The following is a 24607-nucleotide window of genomic DNA, read 5'->3' on the forward strand; positions in this document are numbered from 1 at the left end:
GGTGTGGTGAGCTGTTAAGTTACAGCTGAGAGCAGGAGGAGCTGAGCTGCTGAGAGGTCTAAACATTTTCAAGTGCAAACTTTGGGGACAAATTACTAAACAATTCCTTGGTCCTGCACTGTGCTTAGTGGTTTGGTGTAGTAACCCCTTCATTGTTTCTGTGTCCTGTAGTGGCATAACTGCCATCAGTTGAAACCACAGAGTGAGCTGAAAAACCTAGCTTTCTTCTTGGCCTCCAATGTATTTATATTTACTAATTCATCATGGCAGCATGCAAGGGCTTAATACTCTACCACTAATAACCTAGGTCAAACTAGGTACACATTTGCCTAGACCCAAATTGTCCTTTTCTTCCCTTCATTGTGTGGGTTCACTGGATAAGCTGCTAAAGCAACTGCTATTGACACACTATCATACCTTTCTTGCTTCTTTGCTGCACTCTGCATAGCTTCCTACCTTACCACATCCACCCTCATTCTCCTCCCTTGCTGTAGCTGCTCACATTATTTATGTAAATGCACCCATTCAACATTTCATAGGGTAAAGTGCTAGTTTTTACTGTGTTTGTGGCAGTGGGGAGGCTACTTGTGCTGCTGACATGGGTCACAATGGTCTCCTGACCTAAATCCCTTTAATTCTCTGGTTGTGTGTTTTTGGGTGGGCACACATACGTTTATTCTCTTTTGCTTCTGCACTTTGAAATACATGTTTTTTTACTCAAGGTCATGCATCTAGGAGGGATGCAGGGCAAGAGGAGTAGAGACCCGGGATGGATCCCGGGCAGAGACAATGGAGGTGCATGAAGTCATGGGAAATACTTAAGAAGTTAAGGGTCAAATGAAGGAACATGCAAATCCACTGCCATAAAGAGGTGCAGAGCCTAAGTAGCTGCCTGTTTTCTCCAGGGTAGCAAAACAGGGGCTTTGGAGGTCATAGGGAAATAATAGGGACCCCAGGGCCACTCTGTGGTACAGGAGGTATATGAAATCACAGGCAAATGGTGTCAATGGAGAGACACGAGACAATCGGAGCTACAAAGCAGGAGGTACACGGTATCACTGGAGCTGCACAGAATCCTTAGAGATACACAAAACACTGGAAAGACACACCAATATCTATACCTTTAAATGTCCAAATAATCAAGAGCCCTGGCTCCTGGCTGGCTGAGGTTGCAGCAGCCACAGGTGAGCATGGAAAGGTGGGAAGCCGTGTGCCTGGATAGGATACCTGTCACTGGAACATGGAAGGGTGGGTGTAACACTTAGCTACTAATCAGAAAGTGCTGCTGTAAAATACACTTTTTTTTTTACTTACCGCTAGGAAACAACAATGTGAGACAGTAAGGGATATTATTCATAACAACATAATGATCTTTTAGCTCCCCTCTCAAGAATCCTGTGATTGAACAGGTGTTATCTCAAGACAAGGAACTAAATTTATAAAGACCAATTATAGAAGCCAGTGTCAGACTCTAGGTCATAGTGTTGCCTTAGACATCCAGACAGAAGTACTTGCTTGTTTATGCAGCAATGCATGTTGAAATCGCCCAACAACAGGACCCAAAAGTGATATTTCCCCATCAGTAATCGACTGGGCATGCCAGTAACCGAATAAACTCAGTTTCAAAAGTGACTCATTGGTGAAGCTAGAGGATTCTTGTTCCACAAGGTGGCAGAAAAAAAGGCCAATATGTGGGAGAATCAACAGAAGTGAGAAATCATTAGACTTACCTTAAAAGAATGAACAGGTCTTTTCCATACATGGAAGAGATTAAAGAAACTATTATGAAAATGTGAAAGATTGTCTAGAAAAAAACCCTTGATTTAATATTAGGCCCTCAAAGCCACACTCCTTAAAAAAAAAAAAAACTGCGAACATTCCTCTGGCTGACTCAACGTCACTCTACCTATGGAAGCTGCTGTCCTCTTCAAAGATCCATCCAACAGGAAAGCTGATCTCGGTATGTTGAAATATTTTCTTGCCTCCAAAATTGTCCTGACATATGTTAGAAAAATGCCATATCTTCTAGAACCGAAAACATTAAAGTGGTTTTGTGGGTCAGTGTCAACAGGAATCACATTGTAGTGGCTCCTTAACAACTAAAGCTTGCAGGTGATTTTGTGGTAAAAGCAACTAATGGTATGATCAGGTTCTGTACTAGATTCAGACCTCTCCAGGGTGATGGGTGGTCGTTATAGTCTGTTTCCTTGGATGGAAGACCTTGCAACAGATACCTATGTAAATGATAAATGCAATATCATACAAGCAAGGTAGGGGTTTCTGCAAATAGATGCCAATACAGTCAGCACCCCTTGCAATGACAAGGCAGAGTTTTACCACTACCACAACTTGGACATTTCCAGGAGTTTGTTGGATATTACAATGAAATAGACAGGTTTCAACCCATTGTGAAGAATTGCCAGCACAAGGTCAGTGGCTTTTTCAAGTGTCTTAACTGCAATCCAACATTGTGGGGATCAGGGCAGTATTTTTGGTCCTTCAAGCCTTTTCCTGCTTTCTCCAGGGTAAAAGAGTACCACATAGCATGGATAGAAAAAGTTTAAGGGTAACTTTATGTTCAAAATCAAGTTGGAACACGCAGCAAGACTGTGTTAAGAGAACTGGAGATCTTTCAGTTTTGCAAGAGTTGAAGGCTCACTGAACAAAAGGAATAGCAGATTGGTGCGTAATACCCTCCAATTTCTCTGCTGAGGCTATATTATTAAAATTATTTATCATTAAACAGGATTTATATATAAATACAGACAGTGACACAGGAGGAGGAGAGGATCCTGCCCCGAAGAGCTTACAATCTAGGAGTATCACACAATAGAAGGGGAGGCTATATGCAAAGCTTGTTTTTGTCCACCTTTGTGAAATACAGAATTAATACTGAACTTGCAGATACCCTTCCTTGTGGTGCAATCAGGAAATCTCTTTGTATGTTGCCAAGATGTGCCATAAATAAACGTGCATACTTCTTCCATAATCTACTTTTCTAATCTTCATGGCAGTAACAAACTTCCCACCCAGACCATGGCTCAGTTTTTGGCATTAAAATGAGCTGTGGCTGGATAAATTTAAAGATCACTTGTCCTATGGGGTTAGGGGTGAAGTGGTAACCCAGTGTATACTGCCATGAAGATGCAACAGAAAGGAAAATTACAGAAAGTTAAGTACACTTGTTTTCCATTTTGAAGACATTGTCCAGGCTTCTATGCTCATGTTAGTCATAAGATCTCTCCAGCTGTCACCTCCTATGCAAGTTGCATCTGAAACCTATTGTTGTGAGCATAGACACAAGTGTTGTGTATCTTAATTCTAATAGCACTTAAGCTGCTGACAATGAAGCCGTGTTGCATACTACCATATCCAGTCACGTCAAGGTTACGGGAAAGTTTTAGCAGTAAATATAGTGCTTGCTACTATTCTCTTCTACCAATGACTGCACATCCTCCAGGAGAGCAGTGTGGTGTTCCTTAAAAGACAATTTTAGAAATGCTGCCATAAATAAAGGCTTCAGTAGACATTCTTTGTAAAATTTTGCTGAAAAAAAACAGGAATTTTGTAATGGGATATACAAGAAAATTGTAGTAGAACTTTTGGCATACTAATTGTAGGAAGTGGCGATTACATTTGTTTGGCCAGTGATCTAAAGAACTGCACCAAGAAGTTATCAAAGCAGTGGAAAATAACATATAACTTGCTAGGTTATCTAAAATATTAATCCTCACGTCTTAGGTATGTATGTGGCTTTATGCTACCTTACACAAAATAAAGGAATATGCTCTGGCAGGTTGCCTTTTTTAGTTATTGTTAGCTAAATCTTGTTAGACAAGTTCAGATTGACCCATTTGTTTAGAAGCAGCTAGATTTATGTTTCTAATTATTACCATAAACATGACAAATATGTTGACATGTTTATTTTTTATCTCATTTCAGAGTATATGGGTAGCTTAAACAGAGATTTGTATGAGTTGTAATTAAGTAAGGAGTGTAGCATTTATTAAAGAAGTGAACAATAATTAGGCTAACAGGTTGTTGTACTGGTTAGAAGTGCAGGTGACACATTTAATATGATTGAGTCAGTTTAATTGCAATAGACAGTGACGTGTCATCACTATATAAATGGGCAGTATAAAGTAGAGTAGAGTTTGTATTTACCACCACTGTTTTGTTATCTCTGAAGCTGGAAACTCAGGATTTCTGCACTGTACTTTGCTCTTTAGTTGAGTGCTATGGAACCTGAACCTTACTTGTACTCATCTACCTTGTCTTTCCAGTACATTCACCCAGAATTAGCTCCATTGTGTTTACAATGTGGCTGACACATTTACAGGGCTGGGTTATTCATAGATCCTGACCTCTGAAGTGTTAGTGATGGGTGCTTCCAATTACTTTACCTCCCTGAAACTATGACAGTTTTGTTTTGTCTGTTGGCCTTTATTTTCTTTGATTTTTTTTTTTTTATTTGATTTTGATCATAATGCATCTGCTTCTACCTAATTGCCTTTTGCTAGTCATATGATATACAATTTTCTCCCTAAAGTTATTTCAATTTTAGGGTAATAATTATGATGCAATTGACTACAAGTATTCAATGTACCGTTTATTGGTTTAATGTTCGATAAACATTTTGATTGTTTTCACATATGAACACAAAGTTTTTTGCATTGCAATATGATGGTTAACCAATAAACAAAAACACTCAGCATTGTTCCCAAAAATCCTTTGTATATATGATCAGTTTTTGATTGTTTTTAAATCAAATCGTTTGTAAATGTTGCATAATGTAAAGCTAGCTAATAGCTACTATACACAAGCAAAACTTCTGCCATGTTTGTGCTGAACTGACTAATTTGATCCACTATCTAATTGGTAATTGATTGGTGGGAGGTTTCAAGTACAAAATTTTGCTTTTCCAACTGTCATTTTTAGATTGTAAATGTTAGCAATTTTGTTCAGTTTGAGCAATTTTGGCACACTCTCTTGATGTGACTTTATTTCATATCTACCAGCACTTCTGATCTATTCGCTTTTTCTGGTAATGTGCCTTTCTCAATTCAAGGCACAATGACGAGATGAACTAACCAGCACTTAACATACAGCACCGTTCTGCTCTATGAAGAGGGTAAGGGGGAGAATGAGCGAGTGGCACCCTGCTGCACCCTCCTCCTTTCCCTTCCATTATGGTAGTTCGTCAAACAACGTCAAATGACCTCTATACACATGTCAGATTCTCACCTGAGACAAGCCCGACAGCTCATATTGGTCGAGAATCATGTGACAGGTGTGCATAGCCTTTGGTGATAACGGGGGCCGCAGCTGAGACCCCCTGTATCTAGGAAGTTGACCACCACTGTTCTACCACATTCCTATTGGCTGGATGTCCACTTTAATTACCTACACAACTGAATTTACTGGTGATCTATGTATATGACTGCAGACCCACATTGCCATACATGTTTTTATGGTTTAAGATAGACTCACCATTCCCAGGAATAAACAGACTTTTTTATTTAAGGGAACCTGTATGGAGAGAAGTATGAAAGATACCATTGAATAAATCCATGTTGTGGCTTTAGTACTCAGAGTCTCTTTACTGTACAACTATTCAGACTGAGATATCTCACATTACATACTATAATTTGCTCTGTGTGATTGATTCAGAAAGTATTTAGAAGTCAGATTAGCATTTTAAGAGTAACTTTTTCCTGCTAATATGTCCATAAAAATGACTACAATTTATAGCTAGGCAACAGAAAGTGTGGAGATTTTCTGAATTATTCAGATTTACTTTTCTTTTTTTGCTTTTTAAATTTTTAATTGATCCTGATAAAAGCAAACTTGTCTGTCATTGTTAAGATTTAAAAGTAAATGTACTGCCTAAAAGAAATCAATAGAAGATGCCTACTACTGCATTGCTAGTTCCTCCTCTGTGTGCTTCTCATTTAACCGTCATTACCCTGGACCTTATTGACCACTGACACATTTGTGCCATAATGACAGCTGACAGGGCATAAAGTCACAGAAATCAGGTTCCTAGTAACAAAGTAAAACTTGAAGAACAAAAGGGACATTTTTTTAAAAACAGGTGTCTTGTAATGTCTGAATTCAGACAGGATATTTAGTGATTAATGAAAAGGTGAATATTGGTTCAAAATAAAGCTTTGCAACAGCCTCCTATTAGCATTTTATTATCCCTATTCTTGCAAAAAAAGCCTCTACATACTTATCAGTCTTATAGTTGGTGTTTGGACATATACATTACAAAGTTATTTTGTATAAAATAGTCATGGTTAGATGTAATTCTTTCTGATATGTTATATTTATTATCCTGCACTGTGCTTTCTAAATGGTGTTGAAGAGATTCTGCTGTATACATTTTATTACATACTGTATATTTTATTACGCCACTATATTAGAAATGTTGTTGACCTTTGCTGGTATGTTGGTTGGCGTTAATAAGCTTTATGATTTTAATTAAGCAAGCAACCACTTATTATTCCCAAACTACTGTACAGCTTTGGCTTCGAGCATGTTATCTGAGTGGCTGTTTAGATTCAAGTAGAAGACTATAGAAGTTGCATGTGCTCACTTGTTTGTAAAAGTGCATGATCTACACTGTCATTCTTACCTTTGCTTCAATATTAGGTGGGTCACTTACCTAGAACAAGCATATTACAAATGAGTACCATTAGCTCCCTTCTAGTGTATTGCTAGTGGACACAACTTTAAATATTGTTGTAGTGCGTATCCTAATCTTGATACACCTGCAGTCTGTAGAATCACATTGTCAGACACCGTTTCCAGGTCTCAGTCTTTTCGACTCTGGAACCAATCAACATGATCTCATGACTGGCAAATATGTGATCACATAAAGGCTGAAGAAGTCTGTTTACAAACAAACCTCTGCAGATGGCATTATGACTGATATCAAATCAAGAATGGTAGTCTACTAGTGGGGGCTTTTTACAAGTAAACAATATGCATGAAATAAGGTATTTGTATGTTCTCCTCTGAAGCATGATTTAGCTACATCCCTTTACTTTGTCTGTGTCTTGGCCTGTTGTCAGTCTATAGGCAGACAGTGGGGATATCTATGGAATAGGACTTTGTAGAGACTAACTAATGGTATGTAGTTTAGAAGACTACAGAAAAATTTATAGTATATATACGCTAATGTATTTTGTGGTAGTAAAATATCACTAATTACCAGTGATAGTGGCTGTTATGTTGAGATATGCATAGTCATGCCAATAGAATTATAAAGAAGAGTCAATGCTATTAAAAGACCGCAATCTGTGGAAAAAAAAGAAAGAATTGTGTTTGTACATATCAAGGTAAGCATGTAATTGTTTTCCATGGTCTCAGCTGTTGACAGGATTTAACATGAACAATCAGTTGGTGACTGTACGGCTGGTTATGTGTTTATAAGGAACAGTCCTCTGCTTCCAGCTTTCTGACACAGCCCATCAGCAGTCTCCAACATTTTCTTGCTACAGATCTTTAGTCTGTGACGTCTTCCTGCAGCACATCTACATCCCCACCCATCTCCTGGAGCATACCTATAGCCTATAAATGCTTCCCATCAAGACTCTGACACTTTCCTACATTATATCCAGAGTCTCTTTCTCGGCACGTTCACAGTCTGATGATCTCCTACATCACTGTCACACTGTTCATCACTGTCACACCCATGAGTAATGATATAAAGAATCAAGGCGTATGAATATTTGAGAACCCCTTCTGGTGACTGAAAAAGAAGGGCTTCCCAGAGGTTCTTGAGAATATAAAAATGTTACCTATTTTTTACATAGGTCAGTAACAAAGAGGAAGTGAAGGGAAGTAATGGGGCATAAATCGAAGAGATGAGGCCTGGGGAAAATGAACTATCCTTGCAATGTCTAAAACTAGTAAATGATATTTAGGAGGGCTTCCTGTGAATAAAAGAATAATAGTGACAAAGTTGGAGGTAAGAAAAAAGTGCTCAGGCAGGGATATCAGTTTTATCCCTTAAACTGCTGAACAAGTAAATGCCCGAAGGTGTGATTAAGGAGTAGCCTTCTTTAAAACTCTGCTTTGAACACCATGAGAAACAGGAGGGCCTTTCTCGACTAGGTGGGAATAAGTAGCATCCTAAAAGTGGAGCTAAAGAAAGATGAGGTGATGGTAAGTTGCCCACATATAGGACTGATTACCACACTCCTAGTGAGTGCATGAGAGGGTCGGGGGTCCATAATAGTAAAGCTACTGAAAAAGGATGACAGTCTGTAAGGTCCAGAAACAACCACAATGAGCTGTTAGTTTTTAAGCAATTGTATGGAGACATAAGATTGCACTTGCCACTTGATTGCATGATTTTGCCTGGCTCCTTGCGGCTGGCACCCTGCTCGAGGCCTCACACTGCAACCCTGGTTCAAAAAGTGTCTGCACATGTGACAGCTGGTGGCAGTGAGTTGTACTAGTACTGCTCACTGCAGATCACTATTTATACTCTATGGGGGCTGCCGCAGGGAGAAGCTACATGTAGCGTCTACCCAAGCAGCAGCATTTCCTGATGTAAGGAAGTGTTGGGCTTAAGGGATGATAATGGTCTTCTGGACTTCAGGGGCCATGATATAAGAATTATTCGGGTCCGGGAATATGGAAAGGAGAGTAGGGAAATTAGGATCTCTAAGGAAGTCTAGAATGTCAGAGGCTGAAGATGGCTTTGTTAGTTGTAGTTACATAGTAAAACAGGTTGAAAAAAGTCCATCAAGTTCAACCACTAGGGAAATAAACATACGCCAGATAAAAAATCCTATGTACATAGTTGATCCAGAGGAAGGCAAAAAACCCTGGTACAATTTGCTTCAACAGGGGAAAAAAATTCCTTCCTGCTTCCATGAGGCAATCGGGTGTTCCCAGGATTAACAGTCTCTGTTATCTTTACTTTAAAGCCTTATTACCCAGTTATATTCTGTGCTTCCAGAAATCATCCTGCTTTTTCCTTAATCAATCTAAAGTAGTTGCTGAAACTACTTCCTAAGGGAGCCAATTCCACATTTTCACAGACCTTACAGTGAAGAATCCCTTCCTTATGCAGAGCCTAGACTTCTTTTCCTCAAGACACAAAGAGTGCCCTCTTGTTCTTTGTAATGATCTTGAAGTTAATAATTTGGAAGTGAATTCTCTATATGAACCATTTATATATTTATACAGGGTGATCATATCCCCCCCTTAAACGTCTCTTCTCAAGGGAGAAAAGATTCAGTTCAGCTAATCTCTCCTTATAGCTGAGCTCCTCCATTCTTTTTATTTGTTTAGTTATAACTAGGGATCAGTTTTAAAGGCCTCCACTGCTTGGGAAGATTCTCACTCAAGTTGTAAAATCTAAGCTTATCTCTCTCCTTTGTGTGATGAGGCAGATGGTAGAAAAGTGCCACAAAGGGTCAATTTAAATGCTCGCCAAGGAACTGAGGGATTAGATTTTGTGCCGAGATTGTGTTGCAAAACTTCTAAAATAGTGAAACAAAATGTTCACTACTACACCAGTGGTCCCCAACTGGTAGTCGGCGAGAAAATTTTGGTGGTCCATGGCTCTGGCTGGTGCACCCCGAAGCGGGATCAGAAGAAGGACACCACTGGGGGGGCACATTGGCCAGAGCCGCGGATCATGTACTCTGTACAAATCCCTGGCTCAGGGGAGTGTCTCTGCACACAACCTGCCCACTCTCCCATTGCAGGCTCAGATCTGCGATGGGGAAGTGGGTGGGGTTATGCCATCTGGAAGTCACTATGGGGGACTTCTCCCCCTTTGAGTGGCACCCAGCTCCCCGCGCATAAGCAGTCAGGAGCCGGTAATTTTAATGGTGTGCGGGACCAAAAAGGTTGGCGACCACTGCTTTACACTATCTTTGAGTAGAGAAGAGCAATAGAAGAGCAAAAAGCAACCAACAACCTTTGCTGCAGAAGAAGTTCATTATGGGGGAAGGGGCTTGTCTTGGCTGCTACAGGACCTTGTCCTGGTAGTAAAACTGAGATATGGGCAGAAGGTGCATATTACCGTAACAGTTTGGGGAGTTGCCATTGAAGTGAACCATTTATGTGGCCTCTATCAGAAAAAGCACATACTCACTCTAAAGCTTTGTGCACATGTCAGCTGATGTTTTTTTTTCTTTACATGGCCATGATTATCTCAATCAAAAATCTGACATGTTCACTGCATGGCATTCCTGGCCTCCCTTGCATGTGCTGGCATAACAATTATATTATCCCGGCAACGCCAATCAGGGTGGCCTAGAATCTTGCAGAAGCAGAAGGATAGAAGGAAGATGGCAGCACCCGGTGCTGGGTTTAGTTCCACTTCAAGGCCCTGTTCACACTCTTGTACCATGGTGATACACAGGCGTACTGGATGCTAATGCGTGTCGGGGATTATTCTGAATTGCACACCAATGCACCGTTTACAAACATGTGCTGTGTGTTGTGCTCTGCATTACATGCACCTTCCTAGGTGAGGCAGTCCATCTGAATGAATGCATGTTAATGTGGGTACACTAATGCAGTGTAACAATGTGAGCAAGGCCTAGGTCACAAAACCCACAAAGCTCACAAATTAAAAGAGAGAAAATGTCATTTTTTTCATATTTTAGAGTTCTTTTAAGATGAAAACATACAAGCCACAGCTTTCCTGTAGCTGAAGATACAGTGAATCTCAAAAACACACAACTAGTGCGTCCACCTCAAGAGACCAAAGCTGACACACCCTGTCCTATTACACTCTCAGACACTTTGTCAAATACTAAGGTTCTCAAGAACTACTACAACTCCCACAAGGCTTTGCATTTTGAAGGAATCCGCCATCTTTAAAAAAAACAATCAACAACCAATTCCTTATAGACGCAGAACTGTACTTCCAAATCGAGGCTTGGAACTCAGGAAAGCGAGTCCCGCCCACCTTCCTTGACTCCGCCCCGCCAGCTCTGTTTTTTAAGTCCTCCTCCGCGACCGGCGCGTCACTGTTGGTGGGGGTCACGTGACAGGGGGTGCTCGTAGTCGGTTATATTATTGATGTATTGAAGGGGAGTCCCCGGTGAGCGGAGGAATCTGCTGCAGCAGCAACAGGAGACATTGGCTTGGGGGGGGTCACCGACTGTTAGCCCCGGCCCCCAGCCGCATTATTAAAGCACCGAGTGAACAGGAGCAGGAAGAGCGCCCCTCTTTTATTTTTTTGTCTGTCGCTGACTAAACACCGAAAGGCATCTCAGAGCCAGTGAATCTAACGAAGAGGGTCACCCCGGGGGGGAGCTGCAGCCATGTCATCTCCCAGCCCGGGCAAGAGGCGGATGGACACGGATGTTGTTAAACTGTATCCTTGTGTGAGGGCCGGGTGCTGGGGTGACAGGAGGGCTGGATTGGGGTGACACCATTGTGACCGGGAGCCCAGCAGCTATTGTGTCTGCCATCTTCACAGCCATAATAATACTTCACCGGGGGCACACAGCTAGAAGCTTCTCCTGCCCCGGTGTGGCCCTCTTTCTGCTGACGTGTGTGTATATGTATATATGTGTATATGTATATATGTGTATATCTATGTGTATGTGTATATATTTGTGTGTATATATGTATGTGTGTGTATATCTGTATGTATGTGTGTGTGTGCCTTTTATTCCCTAACACACAGCCCTCATAGACTCCTCTCCCCCAAGTGTGTCAGTAAAATAACTTTTTACACTTTTACCCCCCCCCCCCCCCAAATACATTTTTTATCATCTCAAAACTACTGCTAGTCACGTGTGGAGCTATTTTTGGGGGCCCCCTGAAGCAGTTCTATATTTGGGGGTCCCCTGTAGAAGTATTTGCTGTGTCTGCCAACTCCTGCAAGGCCTGACAATGAGGAGGGGGCCATGGAGGCTCTGCTTGTTTGTGTAATATGTGAAGGGGAGACTAATCTTTGGTTGTAAAACTCTTCAATGTTCACTTCATTGTCCCTTCAATATACACACACAGTGTGTCATGACATTTCCAGTGTGCGTACACAACCCACATGACCTAGTTGATGTTTTTCTTCCTTTTTGGACTTCACTTTGTATTTGGATTTTGTTTTCTGGTATGAAGTTGTCTTGTATTTTAGGTTGAGTCATGTGAATGTTTGGTTGTGTTGGCCATGTTGTGATGCCCGTGGTATTGGTGCAGCCATATGGTGGTCTGCTGTTTGTATTTCTCATACAGGCGATGATGTCATTTATATTCCTCCCCCCCCCCCTTCTTGTTTGATTCCCATATTCCTGACAGTCTACTTGTTATATGGAAACACAGCTAACAAAAGGCTGTAATCTCTCTGTGCTGGCTTGTGAGAGCAGAGATACAATGTAACTTTGTGTATGACATGCTCCTATGTTGGGTTGTCTGATCAGAAGCTGTATTTGTTCTGCAGGTAAATCGCCTTTTAACCTAAATGAGATCGCCAACTGCAGCCATAGAAGTCACTATGAGCTGGGCTAAAAATCCTCAGCTTTTTTCTTTGTTCCTAGATTCAGACACAATGAGTTCTGAAAAAGTGTCATTGCATTTATTGAACACAAAGAATCCTATTGGACTTGTCAGGTCTGCATTGCAGGACTCTTCAGCAAAGAAAGGGTCACCTGTCTGGTTTTTTATATACAGAAAGATTAAAGAGGGGTAAAAGAAATCAGTTTGCTTTTGTTATTGCACAAAGGTTATGGTGTTTTGTCAATATGCTGTGCAATAATTGGATGTGATGGCTTTGCCTATGGCATCTGACAAGTTGTCTGCCTCCCAGCCCTTGTGTTCTGCATGGGGCCTGTCTGGCACCAGGGGCTTTAAAGGGGCTATGCTTGCTGGGAACTTTATGAATGATTTGTTATTTCCTCCCTCCGTCAGCCCATGGCTTGTATATTAGTACAAGGCCCTGCTGTTTGTGTTTTTTACCCCTGTACATGGATTAGCTAATATACAATGTAACCGTGTGTCTTTTATTTAGAATATAATCCTTCCAATCCAGGCCCAGGTTCTGCACAGTTTCCCAGTCTTTGTTCAGTTTTTGTCTACTTTGATTAGAAGGATAATGTTTGGGTACCTGGGCCTTTGTTTCTTTTGTGTAGCACTGGCGATCTGTTTAATTTTGAGGTGGAAATGTTTGGGGCTTTGTAATGACAACCAGCCTGCAGAAATTCTGACTCATTCACATGTCTTCATTCCCTATCACGCAGGCTTTTCTCCCAGCTCTGGATCTAGTTGTCACACTTGTTTCTAGCATTTCATTTATCATCTAAATGATCTGTGTTCTTTGCTCCCATAAATCCTTAGATGTTCTATGCATTTCTGGTGTGGATTCCTTAATTTTTGGCCTTGAATAGTATACCTAAGTAGGGAAAAGGTCATTTATTATGTGTTTGTAAGAGCTGGAAACTGTGATGTAAAAAGGCTGCCCCCACCCCCCTTCCTATAACTTCCCTATTAAACTGTTGCACATTACTAGAGCAGGCCAGGAGTGCTGAGCTGCTTGTTTTGTCAGCTTGCTGCCATCTGATTGGCTGGTCTGTTACTACCCGGAAATGGGGAGAGAGGAGGGCCAAGCAAACAGCTGATCAAGTGACAAAGGAAGGTGTACAGCCGAGGCAGGCTAGCCATGCAGGATGTGTGTACAGAGTTGTAAAATCTCTGCTGTGTTTTTTTTAACAAGTGTACTTCCTTTATAACCTTGAAATAAAACATTTTAAAAGCACAAATACAATACAAATAATATTTGTAAGCAATATGATTAATATTTTGTGATCTTTATTCTTTATTTAAATACAGGCCTGCTCTATCAAAATAATATACTTTGTGAATTTCGGTATTTTCGTAGGCATTAGGTGCATATTTACTTCAGTGTGCAAATGTCCTGTTTTAGGTATATGAAGGACATTTCATTCCTTAGCTATCTTTTTGTCTAGATCAGCATTTGGTTGACTTTTTTTTTTTTTTTTTCTAATGTCACACCGAACTCTTACTTATAGTAGTTTATCAGGCGTTGATGTTACAATTGCTGGGGTCATACCTGTAGTGAGGTTATAGTGCTGTTACCACACACCAGAAACCTGATGGCAGATGCTGTATGCCGCATCTTCCCTGCACCAGCCCTGTAGGGAATGAATAGGATCAGTATTGAGCGCCGCTCCCTGCTGTCAAATTAAGCTTCTTTAAGAAGCAGTGCTGCTGTGCCAAGTGTTCAAGCAGCTGGCAGGGAGCCGCGCAGGATCACATAACTTGCAGGTGTGGCTGTTTTGGGTGGTTACGGAAAAATTTGATCTCAATACAGGGGCCGCCACCCACCTACAGTTTCTTACCACCCAGCTTTAACAAAATTCCTGGGGGGAATACTGAAAAGGATAATGCCACATTGCACTAAAACATGGATTTTAGTGCATATTACAGCAGCAAGCAATGCTCGAACCATGGTAAGTTGCAATTCAAATTTGGTACCCGCAATGCACTTTTACACACCATACTACTAGTGCACTTGTAAAAGGTGCAGAATTTTTTTTTTTTTTACTACTAACTCAACTCCCCCCAGCTCCATGTTTGTGTACTTCTTCCATCCATAGTCAGGTTCTGCCATAATACTTCTTGTCAGCTGGCTTTTCCTGCTTATGCATGATCAAACACCAAAGACTTTTGGTGGGATAGCAGGAAGCAGGAAATATTTGGGATAAAACTATATGTCTGTGGGACCTACTAAACGTGTCAACATAAAGGAGAGCCCTGGCTCACTGGAAGTAAGCATGGCAGGTAACTTTGCACTAAGGTTGTACCCCACCTAAATACGAGAAACTCACCGTCTAAAAGGCCCTTAATAGCTTACAAACCTTTCTTAGTTTTTAGAATGCCAATAAGCAAACCGTAGGTATCCTACTATAGATATTGTAAGTATCTAATATATGTATTATTAGTTACCTCAGTAAAGAAATCAGGATTTCCTGCCAGTTTTTAAAACCTGGGTGCATCTGAGTTCAAATGGTGTTGGATGTATTTGATACCAGGGACTGCCAGTATCATGACTTAGAATATGGGGATGGACATTCATGTAACCTGGGTATTTCTTCCTCTACCCATAAATAAAGGTTTAGTTATAGAGCCACATGACCTTTTCAAGACCATTTTGTGGTGTTTACATATTGTATTTATATGAAGAGATTTCTCTACAGGTCAATAATTTTTTAAGCTCAATGACTATGAAATATGCATTTCCTGGCCTTACTGTACTTCTCCAGACATCTCTTGGAAATTTAAAATAATTGCAGCACCACAGGCTTCATGACTGATAAATGTGTTAAATATCAGTTTAATATCAGTCGTGCAGAACTTTGGGTAGATATTGGACACAGTACCCATGTTTCGTAGATGTCTTAAGCTCTGGACTTTGAACATAATGTTATCACGCTTACAGCATGAGAAGGCTGTAAATCCATATTTTAATCCCCTTTCCCCCTTTCAGCTTATAAAACTGATTTGCAATAAGTAATTCAAAAATTGAGCTTCTCTGGTTGTTGGTTTATAATAAATTACTAGTTTTTTATACTGGGCAGTAAATAGAACACAACTGTGTTTGTTCTTTCTCTGCAGGTTGTAGGTGTATACAATTTTTTGTTGTATCTTTATAATGAACACATTTTATCATTACTGCAGTAACATGGATGGAATGCACTGTGTGAAGTGCTGCATAATGTCCGCTCAATAAAAATGCTGTGAGGAGGAACCCTGTTTGGTAAGAGTTGTGCCTGGTCTTCTGGTGAACCAACAATACCCTGTGTGCCATTGTTAAAGTTGTGACAAAGGTCCGAGTGGATGGTAGGAGAAAAGGCCAGCCCCCACTATACTCGCTGAAAAAATGCAGCAGTAGGCAGCTGAAGACTTGCCCTGTTTTTGACCCGTGGATATAAAGTTGCTATCTGGCACACAACTATTTGACATCTGTGTGCCTATTTTCTGAGGCTTTACTTTGCACATGTGTGACCTGTTAGCAAGGAATCATGCCTGTCATAATGGTGCGGTTTGTAATATGATGCAATCTAGTTAGCTGGCTAAATTATTTGTGATCGCGAATGCTTTCGCCATAGTTGTCTTCTAACATGTTAATCAGTGTTAAATTGTCCAGTTACCCTTGTAATAGAAAACCATTCAATTTTTTAATGTGAAAACACTAGTCAGGAGGCAGTTACTCAAAGTGGATATTCTAAAATATGTTGGGGACAAGGGACAATATTTTTATTCAACTGCATCTCCGTAAAATCGTCTTTTCAATAGCTGCAGTGTTACCTTTCAGTGTCCCAAGTGGCTCTGTAGCTACACAGACCTGGATGGAACACTATGCAGTCCACAAGTCTTTTGCCATCAGTTACTAGTATACCAGAATGTGTAGCTCCCCTAAGAGATGAATTTCACTCACCAGTTGTTTGCGTATGCAAAATCTCTGACCGTTTCAGCTACTATGATACTGAAAAGGTTTTTAGCAAGCCATCCACTCCAGTGCTTCAATGTCCAGCCTAAACTTTTTTTATTTTTAGTTAGAGATATTTATACTCTGTTCTTCTGTGACAACCTCTTTACCTGACGGAAAGCTAAGGTAAAACTATACCACCTTCCACACTATCACATTCTTATTTCTGTTTGTGTTGCAGATTTTTCTTCACTTCCTGTCTAGTAAAACATTCAGCGGGACACAAAGAATTTCTCCAACAGATAGCCTGGATGGCAGTAAAAAAAAAACAAATCTGACAGCAGCTTTATTCTTTCTCCACCCTATCCAAAACTAGGGAATTTGGATAGATGTACATGTGATAGATTTTTTTAATTTAAAGTGTAGTTTAGCTTATGCTAAAATCTAAATATTTAGTCCTAAATTTTAATGTAGGCTTAATCATGACCATTTTAAATTTACTGTGAGTCTGATTTCAGCTTAAATAGTTTTCGTTCCTTGTCCGCCATGTGACTTCACATGCTATGTCCCAGCTTTTTATGTAAATATTGGTAACTAAAGGGCTCTGATATTTTAATTTCATTGTGGACACTAAAAAGATGAACGCAATGAGTGTCTTAACCTCTGAGCACAATAATTCACCCACTCCTGTTCACCTGTTAGATAGAAGAGCCTGTACTGCCCGCTTTAAAAGGGAAAAAAAAGGCCCTGTTGGCAGGTGTAAAGTAATACTCGCTTGTTAAAAAGTTTTTTTATGCATCCTTTGGGGAACCAGATCACCCCAGTGGTAAATGGCCAAAATTGTTCAATAGAAGTGCCCCATAAAGCTGCTAAAGATGGCAATTTTTAATGCAAAGCCTGACACTGAGAGACTGCTTTCTTGCAGGTTCTTGCATCTAACAGGGTCACTTTTCATTCTGGCATATGACAGCTGAATAGCATGTGTTTCAGAGAAGCTGAGGCCCAGTGCACAGGGTTCAAGTGACCAACACAGCAATTGGTTTGAAAACTAACTTGGCTATTTGCAGACACTTAAATGTATCTGCACTGCAGCACTGTTAGTGAAGAAATAAATGGGACCAGACGCTCAAACATGCCTGCTATAAATTATTATTAAACAGGTTTTATATAGCAACAAGATATTACGCAGTGCTGCACATTAAATAGTTTTGTTCTCTTCAACAAATGATGCTCTTCATCCCTGTAGGCTAGCTTTATCCTTGACCTATGCTAACATTGGCATAACACTTTACTCTTTCAGGGGAACTGAACTCTGTAGCTGTGCCCAAAAAGTAGACGGGCAAAAGACTAGTCACCAGCGTTTGGCATTTGTTACTCGCATAGTTTCATTTTCAGAACCGTTGTTGTTTGGGTTAACCTTGGCTGTGGTTTATGCAAAACAAACAGTGCAGATTTTTTCCCAATTTATGTCTCGTGTGAGATTTGCATTCACTTCCTGTCTTGTAGACAGACACAGTGTGTGACACATTTCCATTGCCCCCACCTTTGAGTTCTGGTGATGATTCTCACTTGAACAAAGAGAATTTCTTTAATTGCTGGCCTTGTTCCTGCATCCTTGTATATGTTAAAAGGTTACAGTGATGTTCATTCATTTTTACAGTGAAGTACAAAGGAATCTGTGAATGCTGGGTATCCTGGTTTTGCCAGAAACCCAGAGTTATCAGGCAGGATTATAGCAGAAGGCACATGGCCTTTCCCTTTCTGCAATAATACCCTGACTGGTCATGTAAACTTTAGTTCTGCATTAAGGTTATAGTTCCCCCTACACCTGCTTGTAGGACCAGGGCTCCTTTTGTGCTTTGATGTGATAAAGCACTACTAGGAAACTTCTGTGGAAAAGAAAATTTAAAATAAGTTAGTAATCACCTCTTGCACATCCGTTGTGACAGCTAAAACTGGTGTTCTCGTTTTGAAGTTTTTAAGCTTTAGTGATAATTGTACAATTCTAGATGTTTTTCTATGTTGTTGGCTAGGGTCACAAAGGACAAATAGTTTTTTATTTAAATCTGCTAAGGATATGTTCTAATGGGTGTTAGGATAAAGTTTTCATAAATTCTTGTTCATGTTTTGGTTTTGACTGGCTGTATATAGTTTAATTGGTATGATGTTTTCATTGCAAAAGTGATTCCACTGTTTTGAAGAGGGTTTATGTACATTGCGGTATTTAGTTCTTCATTGTTGAAAAACTGAATCCTGTTGAGCTACTGATTCATTTGGTGCAAGGCTTATCCAGAGTGAATGTTTAGTGTCATATCTATGCTGGTTGTGGTCTATACATGGTTATCCTGACTAAGGCTACTTTTTCTGCAGGTGTGTGGTGTCCTTAGTGAAACTTTTTCTGACCTTTACAAAGTAAGCCAAAAGGAGATTCTAGAATATAATATGTACATTAAAATAACCCCCCAAAATCAAGATGAACAATTTGTCATTTCAGGGGTAAACTTTTTGTACCAGTGCCAAACCAATTAGGGTGGATATGTACTTTTGTGTAATGGAAGTGAGACAGGTGTGAGGCTTACAAAAAACAAAACAAAAAAAACTCCTGCAATATAGCACCTATGACAGTACAAACAGGTATCGTTCTTGATGTTTGAGGAGCACCAAGTCACTAAAAGAATGCTCTGTCCTAATGACTCCTTATTGTAAAAAATTAGGTTTGAAATCTATATATTCAGTTTCTCATGCTTTGCTTATTTACCCTTTTAATACTGTTTATCTAGAACCCCATGCAGTCATCTCTCCCTTTCTCCACCTAGTTGCATATGATGCGATGTAAATTACTCAAATAAAAAAGTGTATCGGTGTTCTCTTCAGACTTTTTATTAGGATGGGCGTAAAAAAAACAAAAAAAAAACATATGGTGGCCCCTGTATTGTGACCCATCGTGTGTGTGTGTGTGTATGAACTGTGGCCAGGACCTTTCCTGCTCATGTTTGGCATGGCTAACCATTGCTCCCACTGTAATGACTGTGCTCTCCCAATCACTGTGCTGTAACCTTGTTTTGTGAAAGAAATTATGACCATCCTCTTATAAGGGCCCGGGTGTCTACATAGCCATCTGCTCATAAATAAATAAACATGTGTTCCTTGGATATCTTTAGTGTCCCAGCTTTTTTTCTAGCCGAAATTAGCTGATCTCCCAAAATCGGGCCATGAACATGATCAAGAATTACGTACCTTACAGTACCTATTGTCCTCCATTTCCCCCTCCCCAGAGAACAGATTTGGCTGTGAATGATTGTGGTGACCCTTTATATCTGCCTATTTTTATCAATATACACATTTTTACATGTAATAGACTTTCACACATGTGAAATGGCATGTGTGGCAAATATGCCAGGTAAATCAAACATTTAAGTAGGACTGCACTGCACATATGTGCTCTGAAAATACATTATATTATAGTTCAGCAACCTGTTTGGTCCCATTTTTTTGTTTAAAAGTGCTTTTGGGTGTTTGATTACTGACTAGAACCTAATGCAGTTGTGGGTACAGCAGGGATATTTGGGTTGATACATCTACCAGTGGAGCAGGGAATGTGACATTGTTTGCTGCTATTCTATAGGTTTTATATTGAGCAATTGGCTTTCAAAGACTTTTTGGGTGAAATGTTTGGTAGGATTTTGCTTCTCTCATGGTATGGTTACTGTTGTGCTTAGAAACCATTACTGCCTGTACTCTACACTGACTGCAGCTTCAGTCTTGGGATCATGTTACCTGAACTGCATGCTTGCGTATGGATGTCTTCTATATTTGGCACACATGCTCGTTCTGCTATTCTGAATTGAATGGAATATAAATCTCCACATGGAATGCCAGGTTTACTAGTTAATATGACAAACAATAAAATAATTTTTGATGGTAGCCACACTTGGTTTGGTTTTTCCTCTGAGGAGTTAAATTCTGTACAAATGTTTAGTTTTGCTAGATATATTTTGCAAATGTTTGGGTGATATTGAAATGAAGAATTTTTGCAGTCAGACTGCTAAGAAGCTTGTTTTTCCTATTAAAATGCAAGGGAGAAGAAAAATGCTGGGTGCTCATCTTGAGTTAAATATATGTAGTGAATTGTTCTGGCACAGAATAGCTAAACATTGTACAGATTCTATTTTCACCCTAGAGGATCACAAACCACCAGTGTAAAATCTAGCATCTTTTTAGGAGCTTTATTTGCCATAGACTGCAGCGTCTGCTTTTTGTTACCTCCTCATGCTCATGGGACTGGTGTGCACATCTCATTATATTTTTTTGCAAACACGTTACTTACTTTGTTTTGTATTACTGCAGTGCTCGTAGTTAATGTTCTGTCTTGTTGATGTTTTTTAGATGATGTATGTCTCGTAGTAGCAAATACAAGCGGTCTTGTGTAATGAAGGCAGAAGAGGTTCCTGGAACATTTGTTTTTTGGGGGGTGAATATTAATTCCTGTGTATGTAAAAGCACATTATATGCCTGGCTTAGTGATTATTTTAGGTTTGTGTACCTTTCCAGCTTGTTTCATTCAAGATTTACAGGTCCTAGTGATTAATAATAAAATATTCCAGGAATCCATTGCATAAAAGATCCACTTTTCCATGAAACTAACTGGGTCTTCTATGGGTGACTGGAAATTCTTCTGCAAGTGTTATGAGAATCATTGTATGTACTGCCAAACATTCATTGAAAATATCCTGATCACTACAGAAATGGGGGGGACTAGCAATCTTCTATGCTAAATAACAAATATTTATTACATACGCAAAAATCTATTGGCAAGGTCCATCTTCAGACACAATCATTCATACCTTTTTGTAATCTAATATCACTTTGTGTCCTGTCTGCTGGTAAAGTTGAGGTTTGATCTGCTTATATTTTTGCCTTCCTGTACCCTGCCTTATCAGCTTACGAATACCATTTCAAATAAAACCTTGTGTTCATTATATATCTTATATATGACTCTGCCAAATCATCAAAGGGTCTCTATGCTTATCTGTTCCATGCAGACAGATTATGGCTGGTGGAAGGGGCCATGGCTTCCTGAAAACACAACACCCTGCTTAAGTACTCCTCCCAAGTTCCTTCAGACCTCATGCAAGCATGGGAAAGAGTTCTGCAAATATCAAAATGTCTTAATGAATGGATGCCATTGTGGAGGAGTAGGGGTTCCTGTGCAAACAACTTCATGCAGCACTAAGTAACACCCTTCCTGAGTGAAAGAACTAAAATCCAATGATATAAAGGGTGGACCAGGGATAGTACAACTCCACTCCCCTGTACTGCCATCCAGTTGCTAACATTATTAAAGTGAAATTCTGTAGTTTTCTTAACCTAATTCTTTTCAGTATTGAAAGCAAACATGAAGTCACAATCCTAGGAGGACTAAATGAATTTATAGTGAAGTTTTATGGACCACAAGGAAGTAAGTACTATGGCATTGTTTGTGTTGCTCTTTTACATTACACACAATTTTGTAGTTGTGGTTTATGTACATTATTCCTTAATAAAAAAACTTGGTGCGTTTCAGGTTTATTGGATTTCTAGGTTATAAAGGCCATACAAATTAGTCTGTTTAAAAAAAAAAATTGACCTTGGATAACTTTTATTGCTTAATGTGGCTTTAATGCCTGTGTTTATCCTGCTGTCTTAGAGGGGAGGTAGTCATTCTGTCTTCAAGAAGTTGCAGAAATATATTTCCCAAATCTAAAAATTTTCAGTGTGATTAACATTTGTGGGAAAGTTTGGTGAAAGCTGAACCTAAGAACAGCTGTTTTGACTCTGGTGCAATTGACCAAACAATGCTATGTCAATGTCTATAATGGCCGAGTGTGAGCAGTCCCTACATATTTGCACTCCGCCTGACCTCCTGCAGTAATGTGACACGTTCAGCCTTCTAGAAAACAATCTTTACAGGCCATCCTGGTGCGTATTGATATAGTAGTTAGAAAGATTCTGCTATGCTTGCAAACTTGTTTAAATGCAGCCAAAATACAAAACCGAGCTAGCCTAGCAGCAAAACAACTGGATCTATCAGATCTTGAAAGCCATGTGAAGCTATGTGTAGCCTGTTCCGTGTTGACCACTTGTTACATTTTCATCATATTCCTAACTTCCCAGTCTTTTAATATAATTTTGTTAAGCAGCACTCCCTAAATGGACTAGTAACATGTGTAGGCAATGTTACCATTCATGAATTACTATTTGTTGCATTAAAGCAGTAAGAAAAAAACTTGGCGAGTTTATGAATAGGTGCACTTTGACTAAAAGTTTGGGAACTTAAACATTCCGGTAGGTTTCTGTTATAAGTTTAACTTGCAAGGTATGATCTGAAAACCTAGCATAATGTAACATGCAATAAATCCAAGGAAACTCATAATGTAGAATACTGGCCCTTTCCTACAGTTCAGGTACAAAAAATTGAAGAACGTCTGGTGCTCCATTGTAGTGACCTATGCACATGTTAACACTTTGTATTTAGTGCAATAACATTGCTCATGTTAAGGCAGCCCATTCATTCATACTAGACTGCCAACGCACAGCAATTTGGGAAAATCTGTGCCGGCACACCAATTGTGCCTGTGTAGTTTGGTGCAGTTTTAACCCAGTGACTTGCCAGAGGGCTGTATGTTATGATAAAGAACATTACTGCAAGGCATGACTAACCAGGGTAGCAGGGTTGATCAGAGTTTAGCACTCTGGCCCTGCAGTGCCTTGGTCCCAGGTTGGAATCTTGGCCAGGACACTATCCGCATTCCAAAAAATGGTTAGGTTTATTGGCTTCCCCTTGAAAAAAAAATGTTTTAATGACATGACTATGGTGGACACATTAGATTGTGAGCCCTTTTGAGGCACAGTTAGTAATATGACAATGGACTTTGTAAAGCGCTGTGTAATATGTCAGCACTATATAAATACTGGCTAATAATTATTGGTAGCAAACAGAAAACCCTTCTTGGCAAGATCCTGTGGTTTTCCTAATGGGTAATCTTAAAATGCAGATGGTACAGTGTACAAATATTCCTTGCTTATTTGGGGTTTAGCGCTTTAGAAAACTGTTTTCATGAAGGAATTGTACTTTTATGGTTTACTAACAAATCTTTTTATATTTAATGACAGCACCCTATGAAGGTGGCGTGTGGAAAGTTAGAGTGGACCTTCCTGATAAATATCCTTTCAAATCTCCTTCTATAGGTTGGTAATAATACACTTTTACTGGCTTTTGTGAGGGAACTATTTAGTAATAAACCAATAATAAATGTTTGACTGGGCTTCCATAGCAGAATCTCGTCCCAATTTATATATTGAGTAGCATATATTCAAAAATTTGTGTTCCTTCAATGCTGATGGATTTTAATAGAAAGCAGTAGTGTTTCTACACATGTGTGAGCTGCTTTAAATCAGCATAGACTTTTTTCCCCACTATATTTAAGCTTTGCATAATGCACTGGTATGGTACATTGTGGCACCATTTAATTGTAAGTGGCACCTACAAATCGTGAGCTTTGTGGTAGGCTGCAAAAACAAAAAACAAACAAAAAAAAACAGATGATTTCTTCATTGGGAACCATTACAAAGGAATTTGCTCTGATGGCATTTAATATCTTCAGAATGTTAGTGGAACCAGTTTGTCTAACTTATACTTTCTTTTTATTTTAGGATTTATGAACAAAATATTTCATCCTAATATCGATGAAGCGTAAGTTTTACTTCTTTCTTTTTAATTTTCATTAACAATATAGTAATTACAGCCACTGCAAAAATCCTGCAAAATTCTAAGAATGATGTACCAAATTAAAGTATACAGCTGGTATAGTAAGATAAAAGGAATATTCCTTTCTCTGCTACTGATGTTGTTCCAACTAGAGCTTTTGGCACCTTTCAGTGTACTGGGTCAAAACTGCCTAAACACAATATATTTGTGTAAAATTCTAAATGGTTCTTCCAGAGTATAATTTATTGGGATGGCTTAAGGAAAATACCTTGCTTTCTGTAAAAGAGGAATTGTTAAGGTGTTAATTTTCATTAAATGAACATCTCTTCCTTCACAGGTCAGGTACTGTGTGTCTAGATGTCATCAATCAAACCTGGACAGCTCTTTATGGTGAGTTCTTGGCTCTAGTAAGAATAGGATGGTCTAGTGTGTGT

The 24607-nt window shown here is 39.5% G+C and overlaps 1 protein-coding gene across 1 annotated transcript in view; it reads left to right on the plus strand.

Annotated features, from left to right (window-relative positions):
- Positions 1-10997: 10997 nt before the first annotated feature.
- The window catches only part of UBE2H (ubiquitin conjugating enzyme E2 H), a 19560-nt gene continuing 5950 nt past the window's right edge, over positions 10998-24607 (plus strand). Inside the window, exons 1-5 of the mRNA XM_072401875.1 lie at positions 10998-11353; positions 21808-21884; positions 23579-23653; positions 24119-24158; positions 24511-24563. Of these exons, the coding sequence (XP_072257976.1) occupies positions 11301-11353; positions 21808-21884; positions 23579-23653; positions 24119-24158; positions 24511-24563 (298 nt within the window). The 5' untranslated portion in view covers positions 10998-11300. The remainder of the gene's footprint in view (positions 11354-21807; positions 21885-23578; positions 23654-24118; positions 24159-24510; positions 24564-24607) is intronic.

Source organism: Pyxicephalus adspersus, chromosome 2 (genome assembly GCF_032062135.1).
Source record: "Pyxicephalus adspersus chromosome 2, UCB_Pads_2.0, whole genome shotgun sequence".
In the NCBI taxonomy this organism is placed as follows: domain Eukaryota; kingdom Metazoa; phylum Chordata; class Amphibia; order Anura; family Pyxicephalidae; genus Pyxicephalus; species Pyxicephalus adspersus.